This window comes from Bacillus rossius, chromosome 8, assembly GCF_032445375.1.
Source record: "Bacillus rossius redtenbacheri isolate Brsri chromosome 8, Brsri_v3, whole genome shotgun sequence".
Taxonomy (NCBI): domain Eukaryota; kingdom Metazoa; phylum Arthropoda; class Insecta; order Phasmatodea; family Bacillidae; genus Bacillus; species Bacillus rossius.
In genome coordinates, this window is record NC_086336.1 from 67,634,479 (window position 1) to 67,662,005 (window position 27,527).

At 40.1% G+C, this 27,527-nt stretch overlaps 1 protein-coding gene across 4 annotated transcripts; it reads right to left on the reverse strand.

The window, feature by feature from the left end:
* Positions 1–590: 590 nt before the first annotated feature.
* LOC134535180 (angiotensin-converting enzyme-like) lies at positions 591–26,262 on the reverse strand. 4 transcript variants are annotated; one of them, XM_063374199.1, is made up of 15 exons: positions 25,524–26,262; positions 21,822–21,959; positions 20,839–20,997; positions 19,669–19,774; positions 18,278–18,421; positions 17,089–17,280; positions 15,583–15,697; positions 14,585–14,737; positions 14,367–14,491; positions 10,433–10,531; positions 9,871–9,947; positions 8,576–8,742; positions 7,141–7,263; positions 4,165–4,349; positions 591–1,380 (listed from the first exon to the last, which is right to left on the reverse strand). In XM_063374199.1, exons 1-15 carry the CDS (start codon positions 25,620–25,622, stop codon positions 1,298–1,300), a joined length of 1,965 nt encoding a protein of 654 aa, XP_063230269.1. In that variant the 5' UTR covers positions 25,623–26,262; the 3' UTR covers positions 591–1,297. The 4 variants fall into 4 exon arrangements, with proteins under 4 accessions (XP_063230269.1, XP_063230268.1, XP_063230267.1 ...); XM_063374198.1 differs by lacking the exon at positions 591–1,380 and having other exon boundaries at positions 1,792–4,322; XM_063374197.1 differs by lacking the exon at positions 591–1,380 and having other exon boundaries at positions 1,792–4,349.
* Positions 26,263–27,527: the final 1,265 nt, after the last annotated feature.

Below are 27,527 nucleotides of genomic sequence, written 5' to 3' on the forward strand. Positions count from 1 at the left end.
CTTTTCTAATGTTACTAGAAAATCTTTACAAATGCTGTGCCTATGCTCCCACTGCCAGAAAATTTTGCATGTTTGGTATTTGAGAAAATAATATTTTATTTATCAGTATATTTATCATGCTCAGCATTATTTTAAAGAATTATACGTAAAATTTTGTGTCCGAGTTTCATGTTGAACAACACGAGAACACATGAGTCTGCTCGTTACCGAGGCCAGATGTCTACACTTCACTGTCAGGTCCGACAAGTCTCGCTCACTTTTTTTTACCATCATACATTTTCTGTTTTGTAGCTGTTACAAGAAATTCAAGGAAAACAAATTAAATAATTTTTGTTATTCAAAGAAATTTTTTCTTGAATCAACGTGTTTTGATTTTGAAAGAAGTATATTATTCTAATCTGTTGGAACAAGTATTCATCAAATATTATACCTTTTATGTATGTATTTAACTTAAATGTAAATACATTTGTATGCTTGTAGGAAACAAAGAAATGTTTGGTTTTCATTGAAAATGCTGGTTTTTTTTTTGTGTGCACAGCTTTTATCAACTGTGAAACTACACAGGAGTAAAGAACTGTTCTCCTTTACGTAACATGAATTTATCTCGATTTTTTCCTAAGGAAAATTTATGTACAAAAGCCAATGATAAAGAACTTGAATTAGACATTTGGTTTTTATTTCTTTACATTTCACTTTACAAATTTTTACATAACTTTCAATCACGGTGTCATCAATTACATATATGTACACTTTCAAACTACTAGTACAGACACTTTGGAACTGCCAGGTACAATTGTAATTATATATTATCTAGTTTTCTCTGACGAAGTCTTTTTAAACTGATTTTAGTATTATTTCTTATTAATACCTGTATTATCTGAAGAGTAAGTGGAAATGTGCTGGGAACAATCTCGCGAAGCAAGCCACAGGAACATGAAGTCTGGCCACACTTGTTCTAGCTGTTGCTCGATCACACATGCAGTGCAGGGTTATGTTAGTGCTGAAGCAACGATGGACCTGCCACGTTAATGCTCACACCGCAGGCAACCTCAAACACTCGGTTGCTGAAGTTACGGGACCTCGTAACATGATCTCAAGATGGATGCTGAACCCAGCTACGTCATCAATCTCTATCCTTTTAAAGTGCCATAGGCCGACAATTAATATCCCTCCAGTTTCTAATTTTTTTAATAATTGAGATTTAAATTTTTTTTTTCAAGTGTGTTAAAAAATAGTTTCATGGTATTCCACAGCTGATGATGAAATCGTTCAAAATTCTGGCTCGTTGGTGTTGGTGTCAGGAGAAAGTCAGGAGAACCAACACGAACAGTGCACTGCCGCATGCCAGCACCGGCTTTGCTGCAGAGCTGGTGAACATGGCTGAAAGAGAAATGTTAGGTTGGTAACACTAGCTACAACATGCACACTACTCTAGTGCTAAACCTAAGCAATTAGGCATGCAGGCATCTTCATATGATATGAGACTGAGCAGAAAATGAGGGAGTCTATCTGAGCAATCACTGCTTTAGATTAGTACGTGCATACATGGATCATGAAGTGCAAAACTTGCATAAGATTTCCCAAGTAATTTCACAGTTTAGGTTTTGCAATAAACTAATGTGCAAGTAAAAACTAGATAGATGATTTGGTTTTCTATGGGTAATTTTTTTTCTTCTTTATTATATAATTTATAGGCCTGTACGAATACTGGTTTGAAGTGAAGCAAACATCAAATCAAATTTTTTTAAATATTCGCGAATTCAAATCAAATTGCGAGTATTATTCTCAGTAAAGCTGTATTACACTTACCTTATAAAATACAGGTTGAAGTAAAAATAAAAGTTGTTTTAACAACTGTAATGTTTGAACTAATTAAGTGATTAACCAATTGGGCCCTATGTATAACATCATTCAATAAAAATTGTAAAGTAATCATGCATAACATTGGTATTGAGCATTCATAGGAGCAAACGGAGTGCCACCTTTTAATTTTTTTAAGTAACCAACTATATTCAAGAAAAAAATTATAACAAGAAAAAAAAAAAAACTAAATATTTTTATGAGCAAATCTTAGGCTTCCAATGTTTGAAAGCTCTGCAACAAATGCTAAATCTTAACACCAGACATGAAGCTTACACCAGACACGAAGCTTTGCATCACAAATGAAGCTTCAAATAAAACGAATAGAAAATTTCCTGGCGAAGTCAAATCCAAAATTAAAAAGAACTTTGATTGATTCACTTAGTCGAAGCTTCACACAAGCCTAGTAATTTAAATGGATTAAAGATTTCGAACACAATTCATACAGGTAAATAACAGTGAAATATTGATTTTTTTCTGTAACGGAAAGAAGTTTGTACCAATAGTTGCATGGCTTGTGAATTGAAGAGTGCTCTCAGAGGGCTGTGCGTCTATCCTGTTACCATTCCCAAATATATTGTACTTTTAACATGTAATTACATGAATAAAATTACAGTATGTGTTGATTCTGGAAATTATTTTGTGAAACAAAACATTTAAAGGGTAAAATGTTTAAAAACTTCCGCACCATAGTTTAATATATGTTTAATTTATTGTGCATTACTTTATTTTTGACCCTTAAAACCTAGATCTGGATTTGAGGGGTATATTCGAGGTGCCCTCTGGGATTCAAATTCTAGATTCGGATTCGAGAAAATTGAGACTGGGCCCACCACATAAGTGTGGTAGATTTATAAATTTTTTAAATCGGTCCTCATTAAGTGTTGTCCACCCTTGGTGAAACAAAAGAAAGAAAAAAAACCACTAGGAAATTTGTATTTTCTAAATCAATGTGGTGGTTGTTAGATGTTAAGGGAAGTGTTCAGTGTAGGATTGAGGTGCGCGGTTTGGAAATGTGTCGAGGCAGAGTGCTAGCCGCGGCACGGCAGCAGGCAGGGTTTCCACAGTTAGTACTTTCGTACTAGATATAGTACTTTTATAAGTTTTTTTAGTGGTCTAGTACATTTACGCTCAGATATAGTACTTTTTTTCTTTTTATATAATAATATTACAGTAACTCCAATATGTTTTATTATTAGGCGTAATTATTTTTAAAAACTATGGAATGTATGTGTGTGTGGTGTGATATTTAAGTTAGAGCATTGCAATTTCATTATAACTTTCTAAATTGTTAAAACCATAAAAAATTATAATTTAGTACTTTTTTTTCTTCAAATCCAGTACTTTTTTCTCGCTTAAGTTGGTACAAAATATTTATTCCTTGTGGACACCCTGGCAGCAGGGTGTGGCGTGGAGGCCTCATGGCGCGTGCAGGCAGCAGCTTGTTGGTGGCGTGCAGAGAGGGGAGAGGTACGAAGGGTAAGGTCTACAGACATGCCAACAATCACGATGCAGTCATAACAATTACGAATCTTCTATACACAGTTATACACGTTCACGCGTGACACCCGACAAATTACGATTTAAAGATTAGTTTTCGGCGAGCATTTCAAATTTCATGCGTGTCGAGAGAACAGCGCATGCTTGCAGATTCAACGAATTCTCTCTAGAAGTAGTCTTCGCGCTTATTTGTCTTTTTTTTTTTTGGGGTGACCTTTTCGAGAAGGAAATTTTATCCGCTAGCACCTCGCACATTGCGGACTCGTTCCGTGCGTGTGCTGATTGATTCCAATTGTTTGGTAACGAGTGAGTTTGTTTTGTTCATTGCGAGAAACTGGGTATAGTTTAGTTAGTGTTTAACCATGAATTCTGTATTGTGGAAGAATAATCTGAAAGTGTTTGATGGTGTTTTAGGTAGTAGGTTTTCACATTAGTATATTATAAGCTGTCACAGGGGTTTCCCCCCTTTTCTTTTTTGACCCAGCGCTCTTAGCCGTTAGGCCCTACCGCCCTGGGGCCCCCATGGGCATGGATGCGGATACGCCGCATACGCAACCAGGAAGAGCGTTAGAGCTTTTGGCTATGCAAAGAGGCTGAGGCTACCCATCCCAGCTTATGCACCACCTCCGGCCCCCTACTCCACTCAGTTTTCACAGACCACCTTCACCTCCTTGAGGGTCCGGAGGGGGTAGAGGGGCCAGAGGGCCAGGAGGGCGAGGATCAGCGGCGGGGCGGGGCGAGCCCCGGGAGAGGCGCCACACGGCACGTGCAGGTGGATGGTGAGCCCGGCGCGGCGAGGGGTACCTATGTCGGCGTCGGAGACGGACCAGCCCACGGAAGCCTCGCGCCTGTTCTGCTCCTGCAGCCAGGTGGCGAGGGGCTGGAAGTAGTGCAGCAGGGCGCCCGCGTCCAGCCGGTGGGTGCGGCCCTGGGTCAGCACGTGGACCGCCTCCGTCCAGGGCCTGGACGAGCCCATCTGCAGCACCTCGCTGCGGCACACACGCCGCGTTCCACACTCCTTCACACTCGGTTCACGGACAACAGTTTAACGTGATGACGTCATGACAAAACACTGATGAAACGATTGCATACTTTTATGAAAAAAATCGAATCATTTTTATTTTAATAATAAAATAATAAATACTTGAAATTATACTAGTAATCAGATTTTTTATATGCAAGAATAATTAACCTTTAATGCCGAAATTATTGTAATAAGTAAAGGTGTATGAAAAGAGCATTTAAAAATTTAATTTATAGCATCTATTATGTGAATTTTAGCATTTTATAGCATTTTCCATTTTGTGATTTTTAGCACTTTGTAGCATTTAAAAAAATTGTTTACTCACATTTATTTTTGTTGATTTTGTTGTAAATAATTAAAGCATATCTACAACGCACATAGGTATTAAGTAATGACAGAGTGAATTTTAAAATGGAGTTCGCGGTTTTTGGGGATTTCAGTTGCATGTTTTGAAATTACAGCAAAACCCCTTATTTGCACTTTTCATGGGGACAAAGTAAAAAAAGTGTAAATAAAGGGAAAAGTAAGAAATATGTTAAAGTTAATTAAAATACGGTTGCATCCTGCAACGTTCATAACAAATACGGGCTACATTACACATACGCATTGCACCACAGTAAAAAAAATTAAAAAAAAAAAAAAAGGGCCGCAAATTGGAAATTTAGTCAATAGCGCGCCGTGCGCGGAGAAAGGTCATTGTTCTCGATCAGCTGTTGTTACGGCGCGGCGTAGCCGCCGTCTGGCTCTCTCTGTTCTCTGAGCTGCGTATGCGCAGTATATCTCACTCAACGCTCCGCCCAGACTCGTGACGTTTCATCAGCAGCCAGCCAATAGATACGAGCTTAGCGGAAAAAAATATAAGCTCCACCTCCTGTGTACCAGTTTTGTTCAGTTCTAATACCAGTTTATTGGTATACGCACCAGTTTTCTCGTTGCCGTGACATGTTCAAGTTTACGTTCATCTTGATGTCTTGATACCAATAATGAATTATTTACAATCCCCAGAAATAAATGGTTAGTTTAAAAAATATGCGTCAACTGTACAATACTTGCGAAATTATAAAGTACCTATAAAACAGTTACAAGACTGCGCTCATTTTATATTGTGAAGTTTATGTCTCGTACCAGTATTTCGGCTAAGTTGTGACATAAATATAGTATAAGAACTTATAAGCTGCCTCGTAAAGTCGTAATATTCCCGTTACGTTTATACATTCGTGAGTTTACGTTTTTCCCTAGTACATTTTAGATTGTCTCCACCTATAATTACTCGGACTTTAACACGCCTAGGCTTAAGTTATTTTATGTTTAGAAATAAAAGCAACTTTTCATGTTATAAAATATATATTTTTTGCTTTAAAATTTTCGTTGCCGACTATAAACGTTACGTTTTTCACAATGTTTTTAAGCCTACTATGGTTGTTACGTTAGGTACATAGCGGGATGGATTCAATTTTTGAGACGTAATTCGCGTGAAAGTATTGTATTGGACTAAATGGGAACTAAACGGGACCTGAAGTATATAGTGCAAATAACGGGAAAACGTAAATAACGGTAACGTAAATAACGGTAACGTAAATAAGGGGTTTCGCTGTATTTAATAAATGTTAAAGTATCGCAAATAATGACAGTAATTGAAAAATTTCGCATCTATTTAGCATTTATCGCAATTGCGAATTTCATACACCTCTAGTAATAAGCAATGAAAACCACATTAACTTTTCACTTCACTTCATAAACAGTCGAGTGGAAGAGAGATAGATGCGGCGCAAGCGTACAATGAGCGTAACGGGACACAGCGTAACGGAACAATGTGCGTAAACGGGACACTTTTTCGTGCGTGCAGCCGGCTTTCATTGATTTATTAGACGTTGTCACATCAATAACATCAACCAGAATGCAGTAACTATCTCGTAACATATCCTTCCGTGATCACTATAAATTTCGGAGACAAACTTTTGCTGTCATATAAAAAGAAGACAGAAAATGTCAACCTCAACCCACAATCACAAATGTGGCATCAAATGGTTCCTGTTCTGCTTTCATCTTGGATATTACTTGTTGAGTGCTTAGCTGTGTACTATAATTCCCTAGTCACCTTTCCTGCCCTTGTAGCTCTAGTTTTAACAATTTAAATGAAAATAATGTTAATTTATTAGTTTGTTACACATGTTGCTACATGATTAAGATACATTTTTATTATTTTATTTATTTGGAATTTGTCACAGTCGTAGACTTTAGTGGTGGGCACTACATGTAATAACAGGAACACAGTTACCACTACCAGTGTATGGACTCCCACCTCCGTCGGTACCATAGGAGGAAAACATCCACAGATGGCCAGCAAACGAGAGCAATAGTACCACACACTAGCAGTGATAACAACATAACAGACAAAACACTAACAGAGGTTAAAGAACCATAACACATAAAACATACAGGTAAAATCATATTATTAAATGTTAAGAGAACAGATGAAGGAAAAATAATATAGATATGACAGGCATAGATCAGAATTTATAATTAAACACCGTTGGAATTCAAATATAGATTATTGTAGTTTGTTATAAGTCTATAAATAATATAATTTTCATTATGAGTATGAAGAGTACACAGAGTATAGCGTATCACTTTTGTATTTTTTTGTTTTGGTTTTTATGTTTGTGGAGGAACCATTCGTGGCATCTGTGTCGGCCCTGGCTACACCACAGCATGCCGACCGGACTCGGAGCTCGGGAGACGGCGCGGGTGCGTACCTGAGCAGGCGGCCGGCCTGGCGCGAGCGGTATATGTCGCAGGCGTGCAGCGGCCCGTAGTGGCCCGCTTCGCGGCACAGCGCCTCGTGCAGCTGGAACTGCAGGATGAGGCTCACGAAGTACCTGCGACAGCCACCGGGCGGCACTGTTACCTGTGGTGCCCTCATTCCTGCGTCTGCCGGTCCCGGCCACTGCCTGCTACTCGGCACGTCACCGGCGCACCTACTTCACGGGCGGTAACGCAGTTACTAGGGGCAAGGTGATGTGGTGTGATTTGCGATAAAACCGAAATTACACCAAAAAGCATGCGCGCACACCACATAACACCGACATGCAATCAAAATAAAGAAACAAACAAGCACTTTCAATCAAAATGTATCTGTAATGACTAGAGACCTGCAAAATTCGCCGATTCATTCAATGATAGGCTAGAATTAAAACACATATACCTCTTAGATAATTTTGCTATTGGCTTACTGTTCGTCTGGACGAATCTCAACCAGTTATAAACCCTCAACCAAAGAAGGATGGAATCACAGACAAACCAGCTGAGACGACTTACAAGTCGGCAGCCAAGGAACTTGCATTATTTGCCCGAGTGTACAGGGGTATGTGCAGTCTATCCTGAAGGCCATCGAAACAGCGAATTTTGCAGGTCTCTAGTAATGACAAATAAATAATCTTTCAAATATTAAATTCCATGAAAGTAATTTATTTTGCATAAAATTTGTACCACAAACTATTTTTAAAATAAATTTCATTGTTTATTTTTTAGTCTTGCAATTGTAATTAGTAGGTAATTTATTTTTACATTACAACATTAAAACACACTTCAACACAAAAATACTTAATAGATTTATTTTATTTGTTCCAAATAGTTAAACAAGCGTATTACATATAATTATACATATTGTAAAAGTGCGTCATGTGTCAATCAAAATGAAACTGTTTTGGAAAAATTCACACAATGGGTCATATATTGTTCAGTAATTTACAGTCAAATTTAATAAACAGATTTCATACAAAATAAAAACAATAACACAGAAATCTAATGTTTTTAAAAACGAAATTGGCCTGACAATAAAACCATTAAATCTAGTCTCTTAGAAATTAAACTACAAAATATTTATTGGGTCGTAATTCTTCACGGTTTCAGCTACATAGCTTAAGTTTCTGATAAAGAGATTGTACTTCTATAAGTGTAGCTACTCAAAAAGTATTTCGCTACATTCACAAAAATAATTGTTTTAAAACGAAAATGGGTTTAGGTACTTTTTTGGGAATGAAGAATGAACATTTGTACAGCATAGTTCTGACTATAAAATTCACTGATTGACTCGAGCAGTTTTAGTGCTGTTCAGTGACAAGTTATGAAGCAAGTCCTTTAGTAAACCTCGGAGGGGACCGCCCCCAACCTCGCCAGCCAGAAGCCCACCTGAAGTACGGCACGTCTGCGGGCACGTGGTACTTGGCGGCCGGGTCGAAGTCCCGCTCGGAGCGCGGCACCGGCGGCGCCAGGCCCTGGAACCTCAGCCGCAGGTCCCACCACACGGCGTTCATGCGGTCCAGCTGGTGCTCGTCCGAGAACACCGCCCAGCGCCACTGCAACCACCCGCCACCCTCCTCAGTCTTGCTGAAACACTTCCTTACACTTCTCTTCAAGAGTGTACAACTTATAGTTCATTTCTTTTTCAACACTATAATTTTTGTTTTAATTTTTCATTTTGACGTGATGACGTCATAAATCGATGAATGCAAAATAAATTACTTCCATTATTTAATATTTAAACACTGCGAGGCGGGTGGTTTTAAAAACCATATAACACCGAACTGCAATTAAAATAAAGAGATAAACAAGCATTTTCAATCAAATTGTATCTGTAATGACAATTACCAAATCTTTTAGTTAAATAATGAAAGTAATTTATTTGGCATTAAATTTGTACCACAAATTATTTAAAAAAAAAGTTTATTTTTTAGTCTTGCAACTGTAATTAGCAGGTAATTCGTTTTTACATTACAACATTAAAACATTTTTCAACACAGAAATACTCTATGAAAACTTACCTCAATCTTACTAAAATACTCTTTACACTTCTGGGAACAATTTTCTGTAAGAGTAAAACTTTGTTTTCATTTCTTTTTAAAAACTATTATTTTGTTTTAATTTTTGACGTGATAACGTCTTATAAATCGATGAACGCTGGCTGCACGCATGAAAAATTGTCACGTTCCGCCTGAGCCGAGCGTGCAAGAACCGGCCAACCACCATGCGAGAAAATCTTCTATAATATCAAACAGGTTAAGGCAGGCTTTTTAACTAATCGTTCATGATTATATTGAAACAAATTATTTAAATTAAATTTGCAAAAACTGTAAATAATATTTGAAAATTAAAAAGTATGCAATTTTCCATCAATGTTTTCTTATGACGTTATCACGTTAAATTATCATCCGTAAACCGACTATACAGACCAACCCCCCCCCCCCCTTTTTTTTTTAAAGACTAGCAATATTTTTTCAAACCTATTAAAAAAATAAAGTTTCCACATCAACATAAATTCTCCTCAAGCATTGACAGGATGATAACTGTGAAATTGTTTGTACTTCACAAAATGCTTCAGTATAGTTAAAAACAAATTTACAGCAAAATACAAATCTACAAATACATTATGTGGAAATAAAATATGTTTATTAGTTTATTTAAATGGGTGACGTCTTGTAACTCACCTTATCAACGATGTATGCGTACGGAAGGTATGCTACCTTTTCGAGAGCCATCATCAACAGAAAATTTATGTTTGTTTCTGAAATAAAAAAAAAATAAATTAAATAATTGTCAAACTGTACAAATAAAACAAATGCTGTTGGCAAAAGAAAGCATTTTGAGGATTTTGGAATAGAACCAAAATGATTAGCAGCTGAAAATACAATTTTCTACAACGTTATCCACATTTTAGATCCCAATAAAATTCAAGGTGTGTACAATTTTCACACCTTGTAGAAAAACCCAAAGTAATATCCACAGACAGACCAAACATCAATCACCAACATTTCAGATTTTACACAGCACTACGATCCCAATGCCAGTTTGCAATATAATAAGTGATTATTAAAATGTGTTAAAAATATTAATCATGAAATCATTGTTACTTTTTTTAAGCAACCAATTGAACTTGTAGCTCCGTTAATTAAATTTTATACATGATTATCTGTTAAAATATTTTTTTTTGTGTGAAAGTGTGATTCTGTGACGAGACGAGTGTCGGCAACTGCCGGAGTGAACGCTCACCGTAGTCGTCGGTGAAGTTGGCGAGCACGCCGATGGCCTGCAGGTGGCGGGGCGTGGCCACCGACAGCCCCACCGCGTCGCCCACCGCCTCGTGGAACCCTGCGCACCACCAGCGCTGTCTCAGCCGTCCATCAACATTCCTGTTGTTGTTGGTTTGGTGAAATAGTCAAAGAGAAAAGGACAGAGACACTACCGGCGCGCTGTGGCGGTGGTGGCACCGCCACGCTGCCCCGGAGCAGGTGAGATGTTCCACGCCACGACCGCACGTAGCAAGCCAGCGGAGAGACTCCGGCCGGGTTACGAGAGAGACGTCGCGGGACCCTCACCAGTACAGTTTACCAACTTTGCAACCACCCGAAAAATATTCCTAAAAATTCTAAAATATTGAATATTTTGCATATAATGTTATTTTTGTTTATTTATAACCATTAATATGATATATAAATGTGTGTATGTGTGTGTGTATATACAGCAAAACCCCTTATTTGCACTTTTCATGGGGACAAAGTAAAAAAGTGTAAAAAGCGGGAAAGTGTAAATAAAGGGAAACGTATAAAAAGGAGTACAGTTTACCTTATTTAGAATTTTTTTCCTTTTGTTTAATAGCACATACTACAATGCAGGTACAAACACACTAACAACAAATTTTACTTTAGTATTTAATCAATTATTAATTTACCACATTTGACAAAAATAAAAAAAGAATGAAAGCCAAAATGTTTTTCTGATTACTTCCTAAAAAATAAATTTGAAATTTTCTTCTGCTTGCTTTTTTGGCTGTTCAAGGAGATTATTTGCCTCTCCAAATTATAAATACAGTTGCAACCGGCAGGGTTTATAACAAATACGGGCTACATACACATTGCTCACAGTAAAAAAATTTTTAAGAAAAGGCCGCAAATTGATGAATATTTACCGTCAATAGCGCGCCAAACGCGGAGAAAGGTCATTGTACTCGGTCAGCTGCTGTAACGACGCGGCGGCGCATGCGCACTCTATGCTCCGCCCAGACTCATGACGCCATCAGCCGCCAACCAATAGATGCGAGCTTAGCGGAAAAAAATATAAGCTCCACCTCCCGTGTACCAATTTTATCCAGTTCTAATACCAGTTTATTGGTATACGCACCAGTTTTCTCGCTGCCGTGACATGTTCAAGTTTACGTTTATCATGATGTCTTGATACCAATAATTAATTATTTACGATCCCCAGAAATAAATGGTTAGTTTAAAAAATATGGCGTCAACTGTACAATACTTCCCAAATTATAAAAGACGTATAAAACAGTTACCAAGACACCGCTCATTTTATCTTGTGAAGTTTATGTCTCGTACCAGTATTTCGGCTAAGTTGTGACATAAATACAGTATCAGAACTTACAAGCAGCCATGTTTGTACATTCATGAGTTTACGTTTTTCCCTCGTGCATTTTAGATTGTCTCCTGCTATAATTACTCGTACTTTTACACGCCTAGGCTTAAATTATTACATGTTTAGAAATAAAAGCAACTTTTCATGTTATAAAATATGTATATTTTGCTATTTAAAATGTTCATTGCCTACTAACTCCACGGTATTTTCTGGTTGTTTATGGTTGTTACGTGACGTAAATAGCGGGATTGATTCGATTTTTGAGACGTAATTCGCGGGAAAGTATTGTATTGGACTATATGGGAACCAAACGGGACCTGAAGAATATAGTGCAAATAACGGGAAAACGTAAATAACGGTAACGTAAATAAGGGGTTTCGCTGTACTGTGTTTTATCGCAGAATCGTCGCACGCGCGTAATCGCCGCAACCATATTTTCGGCTGTTAAAATTGGGATAAAAAAACTTCTCGCGTAAACGTCGCATGTTTTTGGTCCCGCTAGTAAATGCCGAATGCTTTGTGTAGGTATCGTTTCCGTATAAAACGATGTATTTTAAAGTAGAAATACTAGAAATCTAATATTTATCCGGTCATTACCACTTACTTAATAAATTAACGGAAAAATACGACGTTGTTTGGCATGTAAATTTTCTTATAAAGACTTTTTAAAAATTATTTCCTTTATCTGATCGTCTGCGTCGCCACGGTGTAGGTGTAATCTAAAATTTAATTTCGGTCATTACCACTTATTTATTTTCACGTCAGATTCTAGTGGCTTGCGTTCGCATTAGAGTTTTTAATGTTGAAGAAAGGTTTTTGTTTAAGGATTTATTAATATAGATTGTTTGGCGTGCTCTTGTATACTCCGCCTTTTTTTAAATAAACGTACTTTCCATGAACGGGTTTTTATGAATAACTTTACCTAACAAAAAATTTTTTCTGCACAATGGTCGCACCCCTACTTTTCAAACTTGATTTTAGAATAAAATCTGCGACGATTATGTGAGAAAACCCGGTATATACATACGTATAACCATTTGGCAATATATTGTAAAGTTATTTGTTAAAATATGGCTTTTAAACTATTAATAAAAAATTAATTCTTACAATTTTTTTTTACTACCCTCAATATATGTATTCAAACTCCATTCAAACTAAAATACTAGTATTCACACATGCCTACTTATTTTCAATGGTAGCTTTTAGTCAATGCCACTCTTATCTCAATATTAAATACCAGCGATTTTGGAGAGAAAAAAAAAAAAACCGGAGGTCTGGTTCTCTTAACATTCATTATGATTTTGGGCAAAGTCTGCTGGGACTACTTCGGGTGTAACTCCCGCTCTAGGGCGGCGGGACCTACAACCTGTTCTAAGGATCAGATTCTCAGGCACAAGAGTAAACGAGTGAAACTTGGCAGTATTCGCAAGTTCCAGTGATCAGACACGGGGCCACAGTGGTTGAGTGGGCATTTCACTTGCCTTCCATAAGGTGTTCTGGGTTATAAGTTATAACACCCCCGGCGGGTGACTCCGGATGTTGGAGGTCGTTTGCGGAAGCCAGTGTGCTCTCTCGAGGTTATCCCGTTTCCCGCACCCACTCATTCCGTCAGTGATGCGTTCTCGTCCCATCGTCTCTCTTAAGTTCACAGCCAGTTCGTGTCACGTGGGCACGCTAAAACTACTACCTCCAAGCCTTGGATTGGATACAAAAGCATTAATTATTTGTTTATAAACTAACTCACTTATCATGTTTAAATAAAACAAAGTGTAGTATGTAAACCTTAACATAAAAAAGTTTACAAAATTTACTCCACTGTTTGGGTGCAGTAAAAGATCTTCAGTGCAGCCTTCTATGGCTCGGCACAGTCTGTAAGTCAACACCAATCGAGCCGCTCGAATACAGATTTTTTTTCAGGTGGATTCCAGCTGTTGGCATGAACGCCAGGTTGCAAAACTGCGCTGCTGGTGTTTTTAGTTCGATATGAGTTAATTGTTACTTGTCTGTTTTAATTTCAGTTCTGTGTCCCTGTTTATTTTAGCATGTTACATCTCATATTACTAAGGACAAGATTATATGGTGAATTGCGATAAAATCTAAAGAAACTTGAAAAGCATGTCAAACACAAATTCAAGTTAATACACCACAAAGGACCGAAAGGCCAATAAAATCATGAAACTAATAAGCATTTTCAATCAAAACTTAACTCTAATGACAAATACCTAATGTTCTAAATATTAAATTCAATAAGTAACAGAAATACTTAATATATTTATTACATTTGTTCCAAAAGACATGCTTGTTATAAATCATTATATTGCAAATGAACATAATTTATCGGTCAAAATGACACAGTATCACGGATCATGTATATAATATTTGTTCAGTATTAACGCCAATCTTATCAGATTTCATAAAAAGTAAAAAATAAAAACCAAATTCTCATGTTTCAAAAATGAAATTTGCCTGAAAATAAAACCATCTCTGCACTGTATCCATTTGCACATTTGGTGTGCCAGTCAGCGCCCGGCACGGCGCGGCAGGGCGCGGCACAGACACCCACCAGGGTTGGCTCCGTCCCGGAAGAGCAGGGGCTGGCCGGCGTACTGCAGGTAGTACTGGATGTGGGCCATCTCGTGGTGCGTGGACAGCAGGTCCTCCAGCGTCAGCTGCGTGCACTGCTTGATCCTGCACGCACACACACATCCCCTCGCTGCACTCCCCTCCCACCGCACGGCACCCTCGAGCGGGCTCTTTCCACGGCAGATCAGCAAGTGGTACCTGTAGTCAATACGGTTGCAGAAATCCCACGCCGAGGCCTTGCATTTCACTTCCCGGTCCAAAGGCTTCTCCAGCATCGAATACTGCCAAAACTCGATTGGCATCGGCTTCATTCCCAACGAAGTGAAAAATTCTTCTGCCACTTGGAACATTCTGGAGGGAAAAAAAAAACAAACCAGTTTTGGCATCACTTGTTGGATCCTAGAACTTTGCACATGCAACATGCACTCATGAATAAATATGAGCCTGGACAAAATGTTTGTTCCTCAGTTCAAAACAGTTTACAAAGGAGTTTGTGTGTTGTTTGTGACTAGAGATGGCACTGTCTGAAACATTTACTGAAAGACTGCTACCCAGTAAAACCAAAAAAAGTGTAAGGCCAAAACACTGAAGTGACTTGCCATAGAGACTGCAGTCAAAACAAGTTGCTATTTGCTTCCATACTCTTAAAAGATACATCCAAACCAAGTAATTTTAGCTTTCAGATAATGCATCAATTTTTTTTTTTTTTTTTTTGCTAGAGTAAAGCAACTTTTGAGCTGTAACAGATTTGAAGAATAAACAGAATTCTTCAGATGCAGCACACAAAGTATCGCATATTTTTATGCCCATATAGGTATGTATATTATTATTAAAAACACGGCAGTACATTTTTTGAATCCTTGATTAATCATTCTTAAAGGGTTTAAAAGTATAGGCGATTCATAAGACATGAAAAAAAAAAATGTTTTTAGTAGTGACAGTAGGTACTGCCATCATTTTAGTGGTTAATTATTTTTTTGGCCTTGGCTGTTAATTTCAAAGTAGACTATGCTATAGTCAATAAATTTGCCTTCACAACTTAGGCATTAGAGAAAATTTTGTAAATTATAAATTTAAAAAATCACAATCACTGCCAATACTAAAAGTAAGGTTGAGACAGACAGTAAAGTCACTTCAGAAAGATGTTACCACGTACCGAGTGTCCTGCAGGAAGTAGGTAATACCGCACGGCCTACCTGAGGGGCGTGAAGCGCTGCCGCAGCAACTCCAGCCTCGCGTCGACGGGCGGCTTGCCGGGGAACGGCAGCACCAGGTCCGCTATGTTCTTCCAGTTCTGGGCCCACATGTTGCCTGCACCGCACACACACCGACGCTGCTACCCCCGCTACCAGGGCCGTCCAGAGGAACCTCACGTACAATTCCTCTAACCCCACATTTAAAAAAGGGGGGGTTGTCTGTAAAGTCGGTTTACGGACGATAATTTTACGTGATAACGTCATAAGAAAACATTGATGAAAAACTGCATACTTTTTTAATTCTGAAATATTATTTACAGTTTTTGCAAATTTAATTTAAATAATTTGTTTAAATATAATCACGAAAACAATTAGTAATAGAAATAAAACTGAAATCAAATCAATGTCAATAAATTGTAAATCTGAAATGACGAAATTGGACAAATAAATCAAATTTTTTAAATTGCTGCTTTTAAAAAGCCAGTGACAATGAGTCATGCTTTTTTGTGCGTGCAGCCGGCGTTCATCATTTTATAAGACGTTATCACGTCAAAAAAAATTTAAAAACTAAACATTACCATGACCATAACTGTAAAGGTGATCTGCACGTATTGCATAGCCGTATCGCATAACTTGTAAAGTTTCCAATGGATTTTATTAGCAGCAGACTTGAAATTTTGTCGTATCAGGCTAAAACGTACACATTAAAGAAATATTTTTGAAACGTAACCAGGACCCGCTGGTGCTTGGGCACTGAATGTTTCGCCCACCCTCCGCCCCTCCTCCCACTTGTTGCTCCTGACTGCCACGCCATTATTTTGTTCAAATACCTCCTTAATATACTTTCAAAAAATATTTGATTTGTCTTGTATTGTAGTGTTACACAACATAAATTAGTTTATAGTTAAAAAGTACAGTAAACTCCCTCTTATCCGCGGGGGTGCGGATTTTCCGCGCATGCTACGAAAAAATACAGCACATATGTAAACCTGTATTTTATTACAAGTGAGCAAATTTGAACTCTACTGACGAGTGTACTGCGTGCAGCATACAGTAAAACGCCCACATGCCTTCTCGGAACTCACGCAGTATAGGCTGGCATGCGTTGCTATTTTTGTCTCTGTCGCGCTTTGCTTCTGGTCGTATGGTTGAACACTTTTATGTTCACATTACTGAAATGTATTGTATGTTAATTATTCAGTTTAAAATACTTAAAATTTTAGCATCATTTAAAATTTTTTTTTACTGTTATAATTATAACTTTTACTGTACATAGTGTTTTAGATTTTTAAGTTGAAATTAATGTTTACGTTTCTGTTTCCCATTTTCGGCTCTTTTGCGGATTATCCGAGATTTACACTATCCGCGGTGACCCTGCCACTTGATTTCGCGGATGATCGGGAGTGTACTGTAGTATTATAGCTTGGGTAATGCACACACACATGTGTGGAATCCCAAGCCCTGCACGCCAGACGGGAGTGGACTCGGAGGGACGCGCGAGCTCACCCAGCAGGTGCGCCGGGATGGGGCCGTCTGGCCGCACCCTCTGCGTGCCGTAGCGCTCGGCCAGCCGGCGCCGCACGTACGAGTGGAGCTGCTCGTACAGGGGCGCCACCGCCTGCCACAGCCGGCCCGCCTCCGCCTCCAGGTCGTCTTCCTCGTACTGCTGCCTCTCCTGCTGGCCCGCGTCCCGGAACCCTGCCCCGCGCCCCCTCGGTGTCGTCACAGTCCCACCACCACAGACTGCACTTCATGGTTTCTTTTGTGGGTGGTTTCGTTTTCCAAACAGGAGATTTCGGCGTTTTTGAACTCTGTTTATTCATAAAGATAGCAAAATTTTCAACAAATGCAACACTTACTTGACTGATGATGCTTATTTACAAACAGCAGAATAATTGAAGTAATATTACATATTTTGTGAACCTAGGTTCTAATCTCCATTTTTTTCGCAACTGCCATTTAACAGTTTAAAAAAAAGCCTTGTAAATTATTTGTACAGCACGAAAGTGGGTCCGTAAAAACTGTCACAAATGCAGTACGACTGTACTGCAGTTTCTACAGGCAACCGGACGGTGCACTGCAAAAACCCTCGTGATGAAGGGGCTCTCGTAACAACCGCACTCGTACCACCGGGTTCCACCGTACTGCACGTCAAGTATTTCACCAGATACTTAGCACACGTTTGCTGTCAAATATAAGGAGTTCATTTATGAGTTAAATATTATATTAAATAGACTGCACTGTGGCCACAAAATAACAATTCATCTGTTTCACAGCTGGATAATGCTTAAAACCCTCAATAATCTCAGTTTCAAAATATTGCTTCTTTGGAAAGAAAAAAAATTAATATTGGCAAAAAATGTCAATATGGCGAGAGAAACGTACTTTCAACAGTTTTACGGAGTTTCACGACTGATCATCCTCCCACGCTGACGCCCTTGTGACAAATGGCCTGTGAATAGAATGAGCCAATAAGGAAAAAAGAATTTAGTGGGTCCATCATCTGGGATTTTTTTGAATGGTTAACTGTGGGTGGAAAATGGTTCTGGTTTTTCTCGAGGGTACTTCTGTTTCCCATCGCGACAGTGCTGCTCCATTTCCAGGGGTTTGGTTCTGCGTCGTGTCGTGGAGATGAGGAGGCCCGCAGGCAAGATGATGGTGGACCATGGCGAGCTGCCGGGAGCGACGCACTCACCGTCCAGCTTGGCCGCCCGGTTGGCCAGGCGCACGTAGCGGGCGTAGCGGCCCCTGAGGGCCGGGCCGACGGCGTCGCGCCACGCCCTCCACAGGTGCAGCTGCTCCTCGTAGTCTCGCGAGCGTGCCAGCAGCTGCACGGCGTCTAGGCACGCACGCACGTCTCACACGGTGCACGTCTCACACGGTCCGACAACTGAACATCTCTGCGGCGTCAGCAGGGCCGGTAAAAGGTAAATTGGCGCCCTAGGCGAAAAACCTTAATGCTCCTCCCACCCCCCCTCCCGGGCCGGACTACATAAAAAAAAAAAATTTCCTTGCCTTAAAATACATCACGTAAGCCTAAGATTTTGTCAACAATCAAATGTAAGCAGGCTTGTGGTTTTTTTACTTTTTTACTTATTACAAATCATAAACAGGTCACCGTGGACTTTAAATAATTACTTATATCAATATAAACATTCCAAACTGTTACAAAAATTCATTTTCATCTAGTTTCAATAATCGTTAAACATATTATATCAGCTATTATGTGTCGTGCAGCGCCGCCCCCAGCTACTTGGCGCCCTAGGCGGTTGCCTAGTTCGCCTATATGGGCGCGCCGGCCCTGGGCGTCAGCACCCGCCTGGGGCGGGAGAGAACCAGCCCCAGAGCAGGAGGCCCCACTCCCTGCTAACGTGCTCGGTCGACAAAACACAGAGACCACCAGCAACACACTCTTGTGTCTGTGCTGTCACGACTAAGCGGTGGTAGACACCGCCTCTCCAACAGTTCCGACCAAGTGAAGGCACAGAAGAACTTGGGGATAACCATCCTACAATGCTGCTGGGGACATCAGAAGTGCTAGAAAATGTGTACTGGACATATGGTCTGAATGGTAATGGGTGTGCGATTATTCCAAAAATATTTGATATTCGTAAATAATTTCATATTTGATTCAAAATTCAATTTGAATAAAAAATAATTCTTAAAAGTCTACTAACGATTATTTTTTTTAAATAAACGACAAGAATATTTTGTTGCCAGTTACACCGAAGCAGATGAGCACCACACTAACAGCTCTGTCATGTGCTGGGAGAACGTGTTGTATGTTTATGACAGTAAACATTTGCACAAAAAAATAAAAACCTAGTCAATGTAAATTTTTTGTGACATGAAATTGGTACCATCAATTAGCTAAATCGTGAAAGCAAGGTTAATATATTGACTGATAATGCTATAATAACCGTTAAGATACATTTACGATGATAATAGTATTTAAATGGTCTGTCAGGAGTGTAAATAAAGAATTATTAGACCTATTTACAGTTAAAACTTACTGTTCACTAAGACATTATGGATGGCTTTGTTATGGACTTGGAGTATGAAACGTCGCCCCTAGCGCCGGCTTACCTGGCTCCAAGGGCATGTTGCAGTACGTGCTGGTCTCCCGGCCGCGGTAGGGGCAGATCCTCGCCCGGGAGTAGATGTCCTTCATCTCCGCAACTATCCTCTGCAGCTGTGCACCACACCACACGTCTCACTCCGCAGCAGTTGTCAGCACTGCGCACTTCACTCACCGCCGACGGATTCAAAGAAAGCATTTGGTGGCTTGTGTACGGCCGTGAAAATGGGAAAGTTGCTAAAAATTCCTTTCGTCCAGTGATGCCCTTGGGCATCTGGTAGCCGCACTCGGGCCGGTTTACTTCCGGAAGCATTAAGACAGCAGAGTTTTGGTCCCTTTCAGATTGCATTACTGACGTTCTAGAGTAAAATAACAATGCTGCTGAGCCCTCGCCGCAAGCCGTGACAGCAGGTAGTGCAATGAAGTCTGCAGTGCTCCTGAGCTTCTCGGGCCAGAATGACATCGCGGTGGCTTAACACTACCATCCGCAGTTCGGAGCTGAAGAGACCATGCAACACTCTGTCTTGGAGCAGGGAAGGAAGTTCTCAACAAGAAACAAACCCCAGATCTGGTTGGGATATCAAATCCGTGACTATTGGCTTCAGAGGCCAGGAGTCACGACTACTAGACCGAACTACTCTGTTCCAATGCATAAGTAATGTACTTCCCTGTCTCAGTAGTTTCACATGTTTAACACATTAAGATATTTTAATTATGAGACACCTTAAACGGTCAGGGAGACCACAGAAACGAAAGAGATCCCGAAATTAACGTGATGAAACCTCAAATGTAAGAACAAATAGAACATAATTTATACCTACTTATAATTTAAAACACAACTCTACAAGGTAAACTCAAAAAACATAAAATTGATAAAACTTTATGGAATCATCAGTCTCAGCAAATTCTTCCTTTCGGTAAATAATAATAATAAAAAAAAAACTGGTCTCATTTGCTAAGTTGTTTTTATTCAAGTTACATGTTTGTTTGTTTTTGGCCACATGTTCTTTTGATTTCTCACTATTTTTGCAAATACATACAAGCATTTCGTTTCACGTTGCTTACGTTGCAATAATTTTCCAACCCGACGTCCATGAATGTTAGTTACACAATAAAGAGGTTCAGGGTTACAGAGTATCATCGTGCCTGGGTAGCGCAGACGCCTCGCATGCACGCACCTGGCCGTGCTCCTGGTCGGGTAGCGCGTGCCTGCCCCGGGAGACCAGGGCTCGCAGCTTCCGGCGCAGCTCGGGGTCGGAGAAGCGCGTCCAGCCGAAGGAGGCGGCGCGGCGCCAGGACGCCCGCTCCAGCTTGTCCTGCAGGCCCTGCTGCTCCAGCTGCCGACAGTCCCGCCAACCTCGCTCGCTGCCGACAGTCGCCGCCTCGTCTTCACACGGGACGATAACACGACAAAACGAAAAAAAATTGTCCGACAGATTAAAGTGTTAGTTAACCTTTAGTTAAGAATTAATTTCCCCAATGTGCCACTGACTGCAAGTAGTACTAGACAGTAAAAGTGTTCACAAAATACATATATATTTATTTAAATGATGATATGAACTTTGTCAGGTCAATTAATTAGGAGACCAAAAAGAATTTTTTAACATTTTGAATCCACTGGAAAAATAACAATCTCTCTTGTTAGTTAATCAAGGATTCCTTTAAAGATGTGCAATGATCAAAACCTCAGTATGTAACTACTGTGTGAAATCTTACTTTAATTAATTTAAAAAAAAAGGGATAGACGAAAACTAGTGTAAAAAAAAAAACAAACAAACAAATAAACAAAATTAAGGGACTACCAATTAATAGAGACCGGAAAAAGTCACGTATTAATTTCGTTATAGGCTGAAATTCAAAACATGCGTACAATTCTGCTGGTTCTGCTATTGGCTCGCAGTTTAACTAGAGCTCTCTGGACCAATGGGAGACTATCGACCAAAGAAGCGTCGAATCACAAGCTACCCAGTGGAGACGCCTCACAATTTAGCACCCAATGAACATGCATGTTTACTTGAGAAATGCAGAGGATAATGGGGGCTATCCTAGAGGTCATTGAATCCGCGAATTTTTCCGGTCCCTACCAACTTAATATTAGTGCAGTTTACGAACGAGAGTGAACATATTGTACGGCCCGCGAGCTGCGAGCCAGTGTACTCGCCATGTGTCTGCGGTGGAAGTCGGTGACGTTGGTGCTGAACAGCCACTGGGCCTGCTTCACCCGGAAGCACTTGTCCGTGGCTTCGCGCTCGTAGTCGTCCAGGAACTGCTCCGCCTCCGCCACGTTCGTGTTGGCTCCCTACGCAGCGCGAGCACGGGTCACACTGGCCTCTTAAGCCCGACGAGTCGGACACTGCTCGGGACTGTCATCCGCACTTCAAGTTCCTAATCACGCCACTTCTGTAGCGGTCAGTTCCCGGCAGTATCAGACCCCATTTTCAAGTTATCGTTAGGGCCGTGTAGATTTCGCGAAAAGATTTTGAGACACTGGCTGAAAGTTAAAACACTGTAGCATCGTCTTGTGTTTCGAGATTGGGTGAGTTTTTCTCCCAGATAAATATCAATTTGTAACAACACCAATCACGGTGATCCAGCGCGGAAGCAAACGCGTCCCGAGTGGCTCGGCCAAATGAGGCAACGACTTCTCTCGCAGATGGAAGCCAGTCACAAGGAAGAAACCACGGGTGGGGGGGGGGGGGGGGTATACCTTGTTGCAGTCTAATAGGGGTGCAGATCTTTTCGCGAAAAATGCCTGCCCCTAGTTATCGTGAATTCTGGCAAAAAATTGACACTGGACAGTAGATTTTAACTGAGTATTCGTGTCTACTCCAGCCACACTTTCACTGTGCTTCGTTGTAGGACTGCAGTCCACTTCGTGCTTCAGGTTGGGTTGGTGAGGGGGGGGGGGGGGGGGGGGTTTGCTGAAACCTGAAGCTGTTTCAACTGCTTGGAATGCAGGACTTTGGCACCATCTGGAGTTTACAAATTAATCAAGTCACAAAGCTGCGGTGAAAAATGATCAGAAACTGTTGCCTGCACGTTTGTAGCGTCTGCCTCGTGTGTAGTGCCTTCACTAAATGCATTGCCCGCCTCATGTACTATTCCTTTTTATTATTGTTAGTTTGTGTAATGTTTTTTTCATTAATTTGTCCCATTTTGAGTTAGGCCTACTTCAAAATTAATGTAACTGTGGGTAGGCATGTTAAAAAAAAAAAAAATAAATAAATAAATAATTAAATACCGTAAAACAGGTTGAATGGAAACAGATGGGTGAATACGTAGGATCAAAAGTTTGTAACATTATATTTCGAAACATAGTATAGCAGAAAATAATTATACATAGAAATATGTATTGGAACTACCGTTAGAACTATTGGAACGCTGTAAAAAAATTTTCTGCTATTATTATGTTTCAAAATATGTTAAAAACTTTTAATCCTACTCACCCTGTTTCACGGTACTTGATACATGTTTAGACGTCAACGACAAGTGTGATAGTCTTGGCAACACTGCAGCGCGACTGAGGATGAGAGCTGTGCCGTCTGGAGAGGGGAGAGTGTGCGAGAAGTGCGAAGCGCGGGCGGAGAGGGCTGGGCCGGCACGTGGATGGGTGTTTCCCGTTGTTTCACGCTCCGCGTCCCCGCGCGCCAAGACAGGCATTAGTTCCAGCACGACCGGCTGCCCACGACCTGTCGTAGGGGCTGCTGGGACGACTCTGCCGCCAGTCACTGCGCTAGGCCGCGACATGTGTGAGGCTTCGGCGACTACGAGAAGAGCAAAATGTTCTAATATCCAGCTCACATTATGATTGTAGTTACATCTAATAAGCAATTTGAAATTCCCTTTTTTATTTTCATTAATTATTAAATTTTGCATTTTTTTAATCCATCATCTTGTAGAATTTAAAAGCACATTAACATTACTTTTTTTTTTATATTTGAGTTAATTTGCACTTTATCCCATCTTCATCCAGAAACTATCCTAATAGTGAATGTAAACTCTTTGGCTGCACATGATAAGAAATACGTGATGACACCAATGCTGCCAATGCTTGGAAAACGCACTGCATCGAACATATGTGGCTTAGTTGTTGCTGTAGTTACCAACGACACTCTGGTGTTGCACATGGGCAGAAGAATAAAACAGATGCGTGAAAAAAAAAAAAAAATGTAACAGTTGCTATCTTGTATGGTGTGGTCAGTCAAACGTAGTCATCAGTTAGTGGCAAATGTCTTTCATTGAAAGGTATTGCCAACCTATCTTTTTTTTAAACCTTTTGTCGCATTACCTAAAAGTTTGTTTTATAATGGAGTGTGCCAAATGTTAAACTAAACCCATATACAAAAATGTAGCCTAAATATGGATCTGTGTAACAAACATTACATTTATTGCCTTATGCTCACAATGCCTATCAATTTATTTGCAGTTGATGTATACTGTGAAAAAACTCAAGCCAAAAGTTTATGGAAATTTTTGCTCTTTGCAACATAACGTAAAAATTCTCTGAATTACATCAGATATCAAATTTAGCCCATTGTAGCAGCTGACAACTAGCATGTACATTGTTCACACCCTCTCTTGCAATCAAAAATCAAGGACTCCTGTAGGACCCCTTTACTTCATTGCCTTCACAACTATCAAGAGGTAGAAAAACTATTTGTAATATCACAAAAAAAATCTCAAGAAAATAACAATTTTAAATAGTAAGTGCACATAAAATAATTTCCTTGATTAGTTAAATTATTCCATAAATATCTCTGGAACATACATCTAACCCAAGCATTGTATTTAGCAGAAATTTAAAGCCCAATCATTTAATTTGATCACTAATTACATTTACTTCGCAAGTTCAAAGCAGGACAGTATAATACTAGTTTTCAGTTGAAAGGTGAGATGCAAAATACATATAATGGAATTCAGAATGTTTTTCAAACATAGAATCTAATCGTGTGGCCTGAAATTTGCCACTTGTACTGTGTATTTGCAAAGTGTTAATTTCTGCCATGTCAGAAATAAAAGAACATTAAAATGCTTCCATTTATCCATTACTTGCATGCCATCGGTTTTTATTAATGTGTTTTTTAGGATTCTCACTGGAATTTAAAGACTTTTATGGGCCTTCATTCAATATGAGACAAAAAAATTTTTTTTTATAAGTATATTAAGGAGGCATTTGATCCTCTTATTATCATCTATCTATAGTAAACTGTGCACCAAATTTCATTATTTTTTTCAAATGAAAACCATTAAATAATGTTCCCCAAATAAAAAAAGGTGTATATGAAGAGAGGACAAGTCCTACTCAGAAGAACAGCAAGTGTGATTGTAGAGAGAAGAGGGCAGTTAGAATGACTAGATATAGGAAAAAGCTACCTATTCCACTTTAAAACTCGGTTGAAAGGAGTAGTAGGAAAAAAAAACCTCCTCCAAAAAATTCAATAGATAAGCTTATTAGCTTCAGTTCAACACAGGAAATAAGACTTGTTTCCAAAATCAAAATTTCATACATATATTTAGAAGTAATCATCCCCCTAAGTTTAAAGCCGTTAATAAAAAGTAAAATAAATGAGTAATTTTGTTATAATTTTTGCAAGTCTACCAAATAAATGCTCATTATTTTAACTCAGGTTTACAAAACTAATAAGTGTCTGTGTAAAGCATTGCAAGGTAAGTGCATTCGTTTAATGGCTTTTCTCTAATCAGTCCATTTCATACATTCAATCATAACTGTAAAATAAAAATAGATGATTAAAACTTAACTATGTATGTAACTGACGCAATCACAATTAGTAAATGCTGAAAATGAATGAAGTGAAAGTAAGTATACCAGACTTTCTTAGTTGTAGAAACTGTGAAGACTCACCTCAACGTACCTCGGCTCATAATACGCACTCTGAGCTCGTATCAGCACAACACTGTAGAGCAAGACGAGGTGGGCCGCGTGGCCACGGCAGGCGGTCATGTCTGCGCGCGCGGGAGCCAGGCACTGACAGGACCGTCGCGAGCGCGGCACGGATGTCAACCCCCGCCCGTCACGCCAGGCCGGCCGCGTGGTCACATCTTGTCGCGCCCCGACCGTGACCACGTGCGGGCCACTCGGCGCGAGTCCTTGGAGACAACAGACCTAGTCCTCACCGAGACGGCACCTCAACACCGATCATCACCCGGTCGTGAAGAGGCACGCGCTGGGAGCTGCGACCACCCACCATCATCCCAGCCGGACGAGCACGAAGCCAGCAAAGCGACTAGAGTTCGAAGGGTGCGGACGAGGGTCGGTGCGATGTCTGCAGCTCCGGTAGTAGCGGGGCCCAGCGGAGCGTGGCGCCGGAGGGGGCACCAGGGCGTGGCAGTGGTCACGCAGGGCGGGCAGCACAGTCCCTCCTCGCAGTAACAGGATCCTGCTCCACTTACCAGGAGCGCCTTCCTCGTGGGTTATGAGGCGTGACAGGGTGTTCCAGGGCCGGCCGTCCGACACAGATGCCACTGCCCCCGTCCAACAAACAAACACACACTGTACGATTTACAACTGGGACGAGCGAACCAGAAAGCAAAGCATCATCCAAACAAATGCTTGGCTTTGGAAAAAGTATGTAGTCTTCCGCTCCCTGGAAAGCTGACTTGACGTGAAACCTCACACTGTGGCAAGTACTGGTGGTGGGGGAAGGGTTAACCCACCAAGTACCGCCCACAGCAATTTGGGTTGGATCCCGAATGGCCACGAGCGGCCAGTGGGTTTATCCATGACACATTCATGCCAACTTTCAAGAGATTGCAGATGCCAGCGAGTCCCAAGTTTCCGGAAGTCTGCTCTGCGCGTAGGTCATGCCACGTCTGCGAATTAAGCCCCTCAAACCCAATCGCAATAACTAAGCAACAAAGATAACACGGTCCTGCATGTATTTTGTGATAAAAGGTTGGCTGTGCAGCTTTAGAAAGTTGCAGAAAACGAGGCATCATCGAGGCAAGCGAGGGAAGACGCGACAGTTCCGGCAGCTAACGAGGCTCGGGGGCTGTAATTACCGCGACAGCCTCGAGGGGGCAAGGAGGACGCCTCGTCACCTTGGCAGCCAGGAAGCCGTGGCCGGCCGAGTGTTGCGGTCGTCCTGTCCCCGGCACGCCAGGCTGCTTCTGCGTTAGCACTCGCACAAATATAACACAATTACCTCTTTCAGTTTTTTTTGTATATACATGTATTTTATTTAATCACTGAACTTTTTATTACAATGACCTGAAAAAAACCAAAGTTTTGGTGCTTAGTAATGAATGTGTACTTTATATTGAACATTTACTAAACTTACAACCTCTTGCAGGGATCTGACAATATAACTTAAACCTGAGTAATCATCTTCATAATGAGGTTCTATAGTAGATAATTCTTGTGCAAAAAAAAACTACTCGTAAAAATTGTTTCAACAACCACAAAATGGTAAAAATTCACACCACAAAATTTTTTTCAAGATACCATTTTGAAATAGCCTGCTGTACATAATAGATTAATAACACAACAAACTATGAAAAGAAAATGTTTTAATGTCAATTGATTGTTTTCTACTACAATTGATAGCATTGCAGTTTGGCGTGAACACGGAAATGATACAGCATGAATCCCCATATCTTTCACTGTCTTGTCAAATTGGTAGACTGCTTTATTTTTGTCTGCACCAAGTTATTACATATTTAACACACAGACTTCTTTAAAGAAAGTACTTGGATTCATGTTTTGCAATGCTTAAGTATCACCATTTTTGCAGCCAGGACATTCATTTCAAACAAAAAAAAATTACAGAAGGAAACAAAAAATAATACAGAGTAAATTTTTCTGTTTGTTTACATTTTTAATAAGGTAATAGGATAAGTGCAGGATTTT